The 5,992-nt window shown below is 33.0% G+C and overlaps 1 protein-coding gene across 1 annotated transcript; it reads left to right on the top strand.

Annotated features, from left to right (window-relative positions):
* The first annotated feature begins 2,079 nt into the window (after positions 1-2,079).
* On the top strand, positions 2,080-5,992 carry LOC11411328 (KH domain-containing protein At3g08620). The gene is made up of 7 exons (XM_024778056.2): positions 2,080-2,575; positions 2,701-2,789; positions 2,876-3,024; positions 3,357-3,473; positions 3,741-3,857; positions 4,152-4,295; positions 5,625-5,992. The coding sequence occupies exons 1-7, from the start codon at positions 2,493-2,495 to the stop codon at positions 5,769-5,771; spliced, it is 846 nt and encodes a 281-aa protein (XP_024633824.1). The 5' UTR covers positions 2,080-2,492; the 3' UTR covers positions 5,772-5,992.

Here is a 5,992-nt window from a genome sequence, read left to right as displayed (position 1 = left end):
CTTTTAATCAAAATCAAAATTTCATAGAAATACACCGTTCATAATTTTCAAATTTTAGCGCAACAAAAAAGCGGAAAGATGAGCATGTGAGTACCCATTTTCATTAGTATTAATAATAAATAAAGGGTCTTGCTAACTTGTATCCTAAGGGCACAAGATAAAAAACTAAATGTAAAAATTTAACTTTAAAAATTGTACATACATAACCTTAAAGATTAAAAAACTTATTTTTTCAATACAATATTTATTTTTAGTTCTATTTTAAGATCTCTTAAAAGCACAAATTATCATTTCTCATACATAAAAGCTTGACATTTCCCCTTATTTATGAGATTTTATATGCTAAGCTCAGCACAAAATGTGGAATGAAGTTGGAGTTATTTCATTGATAATTGATTTGAAGTTGGAAGATATTTTTCAATGTGCAAATAATAAGTTAAATTTCTAGAAGCAAACATTTTTCCATGTTTGTGCGCGTGGATAGAACTTGGGTGATATTGAATTTGGCGATATTGGTGATACCGACCAACCACAATGTCACAAATGATTTTCTTCTCTCTCTCTCTCTTTTACAAGTTTTTATTTTATTTTTTATTTTTTTTGTACACTTGTGATATTGTGGTTGATCAATGTCATCAACCACAATGTCACTCGTACGTGCACACAATAAACTACATACCATATTTCAGTTAAAGACAAGCTATTTATGTAAGAATATTTTAATCTTAATTAAAATAACTATTGACCGACTTTATTTACCTTATGATTGAACCCCGAATTATCATAGTCTTCTTTCCATGTAAGGTTAAGACTAAAAATGAAAAATACAATATACTATTATGCGTTAGGAGGGCAGCCGCCGTGTAGGGGGGTTTAGACGTTTGTTTGATCTTGCAGAGAGTAAGTCCATTACGGTGGCGATGATGAGCGATTTGGGTTGGGGGGAGGGAGGGGATGCTTGGTGGCGGCGGCGGCGTAGGTTGTGGGCGTGGGAGGAGGAGATCTTAGGGGAGTGTAGAATTTTACTTCATAATTTTTCTGTACTCATTGGCAGTGGATGCTTGATCCTACTGGTGGTGGTTGTATGGTCCGGGGTGTGTATCAGTTGTTGTCTACTCAGGAGATGTATAACTCTAATGCTACTTCAGATTGAATTTGGCACAAGCAGGTTCCCTTGAAGGTTTCTATTCTTGCTTGAAGACTTCTTCGGAATAGGTTGCTGTCAAAGGATAATTTGGTGGCACGTGACATTATATCTACAAGTCACAACTTTGCGTGTCCGGATGTGGAGGTGTCGAGACTATCCAGCATTTGGTTCTTTCTTGCCCTTGCTTTGCTCCTATGTGGGGCTTGGTTCAATCGTGGCTCGGTATATCTGTGGCTGATATGATCATTTTATTCAATTTGTTTGGTCTTCACGTGGTTCGCAAGTTCGTCGTTCTTTTCTGCAGCTTGTTTGGCTTTGCTGCGTGTGTGTATTATGGAATGAAAGAAACAATATAACTTTCAAGAATAAGGAAAGTATTGTTCACTAGTTGTTCGATAAAGCTAAGTCTCATTCTTTTAGATGGATGAAGGTTAATAACTTTAATTAATGTTGATCTAAATTTTCATAGGTGGTGGTCGAGCTTGTTTGTTTGTCTGGCCATCGACTAATTCGTTTTTGATTTTGCTCTATCTATAGACTGATCCGTTGCATACTTTAAGATTAATGCTAATGAGGAGCTTCCTTTATTCCTAATTCTATTTTGCCTTGTTAAAAAAAAAAAAAAAACTATATACTATTATGCATTCTATATAGTATCACATATATAAATTTATTGTAAGCGTGAAGCATGCGAGTGATTGGTTTTTCAAATCTACATGGTCACAATCTTGTGACAGAGAACCAATGACCCACATTGGTCATTGGGGTTCTTTCATTGCTTTTTTTTTTTTTTTTTCTTTCTTTCTTTCTTTCTAGTTGATTGAAGCAAAATCATCTTCACACATCTTGTTTAAATGTGCATGATTAAATTTAAGATTTTAATTACTCTATTAGCTTAGAAAGTCTCCTAATAAAGAAAGAAATAAAACACTATTCTCCATATATTATTTGAAGATCATTTTTTTCCCTCTATCTTTGATTTGAATATCTATATTTCATTAGAGGTTTTTATGATTATATTTTCTTAGTAACACCTGGTTGTGTTTATTAAGGTAAAACATGTTTTCATGACATGATATTTGCATATATGCAACAAAAACCAACAAAAAAACAATTAAACACACACCTAGAGAAGTACATAGAGACACCCTTTAAGGCATGCTTTTACTACTGAACTACTACAGAAGTGGCCCTCTATTTTATTTGTAGTTTTGTACCTTACCCTTTTCAAGAATTGATTAAATGATTCTTTTTTTCTCATAGGATTCTTCTATCACACACCAAATCTCAAAAAACTCTTCATTTTTCTATTGCTTTTGGATTTGTAGAATTGATATTATCTAACATGTATAATCAGATTTCTTCACCTTCTTCTCAAAGGACTAATTCACCAAATATAAACATGAGAAGCAATTTTGATGCTGAAAGGTATGATGGAAAATAAATATTTGTTCTGAAAGTTGTTATTTTCAGCTGCAACATATATATGTATTGACTTTGATTAATTGATTAATTTGTGGAGCATATGTTATTGTTTATTTTTGTTGTTTCAGTCAGTACTTAATGGAGCTTTTATCAGAACATCAGAAACTTGGACCTTTCATGCAAGTCTTACCCTTGTGTAGCAGACTCCTCAATCAAGGTATGTATATTCCAATGTCTAGGTATTTTGTTGTATGGTTTTTATACAAGTTCTTATTGCATTGAATATTACCTAATTTTTATCAGAGATTTTGAGGGTTTCTGGAAAGAATGGATTGTTACAGAATCATCAAGGGTTTAATGATTTTGATAGAATGCAATTTATGAACCAAAGTCATATGGCTTCTTCAGATTTGAAACCAAACTTCACTGGCTGGAATAGCCTGTCACATGATGTAAGTACCTCACTTTTTGTTGTTCTAATAATCAAATGTATATTTATGGGTAAAAAATACCATTTTGGCATTGAATGTGTGAGGCATTGTCGGCCTGTTATTATTGTCCTTGAATGTATCAAAATTGCGAACACATTATCAACTGTCTCCTTTGTTATTCATTTTGATCTGCGAATGTGTCTTTAGTTAGTTACTCTAGTCCTCCAATGTGGTTTTCGTTGGTCGATTCAATCTATAAATTTCTAACAAATGAGACACTTGGGGATGTGTTTCAAATTTCCCTGGTAAGCTAAAGTTTATTTTAATAATTGATTAAGCACATGATGCAACAGATGTTAGCTGAAGTGAAGGGACTGAACATGGATTGGCAAACAGCACCAGTTGTTCCAAATTCTCACATTGTGAAGAAGATATTGCGCTTAGATATTCCTAAGGATGGCTATCCAAATGTAAGATCTGTTACGTTGCAACATATTTTATTTGGTTTTACAATCTATAAGCAGTTTTAAGCTTATTTCTGTAAGCTCTTCTGTATAGCTTATGAAAACAACTTGTAACTTATATGAAAACAGTTTGACTTTATTTTACTTTTTGTTATAGAGATAGCTTATAGCTTATATCAGCACTCATACGATAAGTACTTACACTATAAGCCTTTAAATAAGTTGTTAATTTATAGAAACAAGGATTAAGGCTAATCCTAGTTTAATTTTCAGTTTAATTTTGTTGGGAGGCTTCTTGGCCCTAGGGGTAATTCACTGAAGCGTGTAGAGGCTACCACAGGTTGCCGCGTATATATTAGAGGGAAAGGTTCAATTAAAGACCTAGACAAGGTATAGTCCATTAGTCCTATATCTTATCACATTGTCTTGTAACTTTACACAGCCTAATTTTAACTACCTAAGAATTAGGCAAAGTTGCACCTGCGATCCTTTAAGTTTTTCCTTTGTTTCAGATTGATCATTTAACTTGTAGAGACGCAGGTGCAGTTTTGCCTTATATGTATTTCATAGTCATTTAGTGTCTCAACTTTTCTCGGCTTCTTACTTAACAAATTTTGTTGCTTATACAATATACATGCTGTTGATAACTTTTCTAACTTTGATATACCATTTTGACTTTAAAAGGAAGAATTGTTAAGGGGAAGGCCAGGCTATGAGCACCTGAGTGATGAACTTCACATCTTAATTGAAGCTGAACTACCTGCTAATATTGTCGATGTAAGGTTGAGGCACGCACAAGAAATCATAGAAGAGCTACTTAAGCCTGTGGTATCTCATCTTAACTCTATTACAATATGGATCTAAATATACTCATAGGATATGATATTGTTTTTTTTCTTTTACTTGCACCTAAGGAAAATGGTTTATTCTATGAGTCAGTTTGGATAAATTTTAAAATCAGTACTTATTCATAGTTAATCATAGCGTACCACTTCAAAATCAAAATTGTAACTTCATTTTTATGGAACAGCGCATAATCTGCTGACAGACTTGTGCAGACTGACTCACATTGATTACGAAGCACTCACACAAACATGGACACGACACTGACATGTAAACACTGGAAAACAAAAGTAGTTTTAACCAACAACCACATGTATTGGTGTCTCATCTTCAATCTGAACTATGGTACTGCTAGGTTAAGTCTCAATCCCACCCGGCCCATATGTATAAAACATAACAAATGAATATGTAATGTAATGATGGACTGATTAAAAAGGATAATACGCCATTCTATGATCGGTTATATGCTAAATAATGGAAAAAAACTGACCATAGTTCAATGTGTATCAGAGAAGAAAATTATAAAAGATTCATGATAACTTTGAGTATTCTAACTTCAATCTTCTATATATAGGTTAAAGTCAAATTCTACATCTTAATTTTTTCAGAAGCTCTCTCATTTAGCTTCCCTATAAACACATAAAAGCTTATAAGAACTTTTTCTTGAGTTAAAAGTTAAATGTTGTATCAATTATAAAACGCCTACAGGTTAGAATTTATTGCGAACCAGGCCAATGAGTGCATTTGGGATAGTCTATTTGAACTTAGCTTACAACATAAGCAATTGAAATCATGTTTGGAAAATCGTATGAAAATACCTGATGATGACATGTCTATAAGTTTACATTGAAAAGCACTCCATGACAACTTATGAAAATATTGCAGCTTATAAGAAAACAGTTTAATTATATTTCATCTTTGGTTATAAAAAAAGGTTTATGCATAAGCATTCATATCATAAGTTCTTATTCATACACTTCAGTAAACTGTATAACCAAACAGACCCTATATCTATTAAAAATATTACTCCCACTTACTGTCCTTGTGAGAATGTTCTAGTTCTAGAATAACAGAAGAGAGTTAAAGCTAGTGTTGAAAGGCAGTAGTGTTGGTCACATGTGTTAGTGTGAGCGTCATGTTCGTGTCTGTATCAGTGTTAGAAGGACAACCTAGCAGTAGAACTTGTTTCCATCCTCTTTTGTTCTACATGATACTCCATTTAATCAATCCACAATTTTATTTTATTTTTACATTCTAATGCATATAAATGTATGCTAAAATGTGTTTTGAACCAAATTTTCTTTATTTGTGTAGGATGAGTCACAGGACCTTTACAAGAGGCAACAACTAAGAGAACTTGCTATGCTCAATTCCAACTTCAGAGAAGAGAGCCCTCAACTGAGTGGCAGTGTCTCTCCATTCACTTCCAATGAAATAAAAAGGCCCAAAACTGAGCAATAATAGTTAATCATATGCTGATGATTATTGCACTTTATGTTGCTTCCTTTAACTAGATTCTTTAAAGCTATACCGAGAAGACCTTGTTTATATAATTCTGATTTGAATTAATAAGGAAGAAAAATAATGAGGAAAAACATATTCATTGTTAGTCTATTGCATTGGTAGACTTTCAAAAACTAGCAGATTTCTTGCTGAAATATTTTGACCTGTTTACCAATCTA

Source organism: Medicago truncatula, chromosome 3 (genome assembly GCF_003473485.1).
Source record: "Medicago truncatula cultivar Jemalong A17 chromosome 3, MtrunA17r5.0-ANR, whole genome shotgun sequence".
In the NCBI taxonomy this organism is placed as follows: Eukaryota; Viridiplantae; Streptophyta; class Magnoliopsida; order Fabales; family Fabaceae; genus Medicago; species Medicago truncatula.
Note: the sequence above shows the minus strand (reverse complement) of the source record. Positions and strands in the feature narration are given on the sequence as shown.

Bases quoted from the DNA above. Each gene is read 5' to 3' on its own strand.
- LOC11411328 (XM_024778056.2), top strand. From the start codon at position 2,493: ATGTATAATCAGATTTCTTCACCTTCTTCTCAAAGGACTAATTCACCA. The intron at 3,025-3,356 runs GTAAGTACCTCA...ATGATGCAACAG, and splicing joins GGAATAGCCTGTCACATGAT to ATGTTAGCTGAAGTGAAGGG. The intron at 4,296-5,624 runs GTATCTCATCTT...TTATTTGTGTAG, and splicing joins AAGAGCTACTTAAGCCTGTG to GATGAGTCACAGGACCTTTA.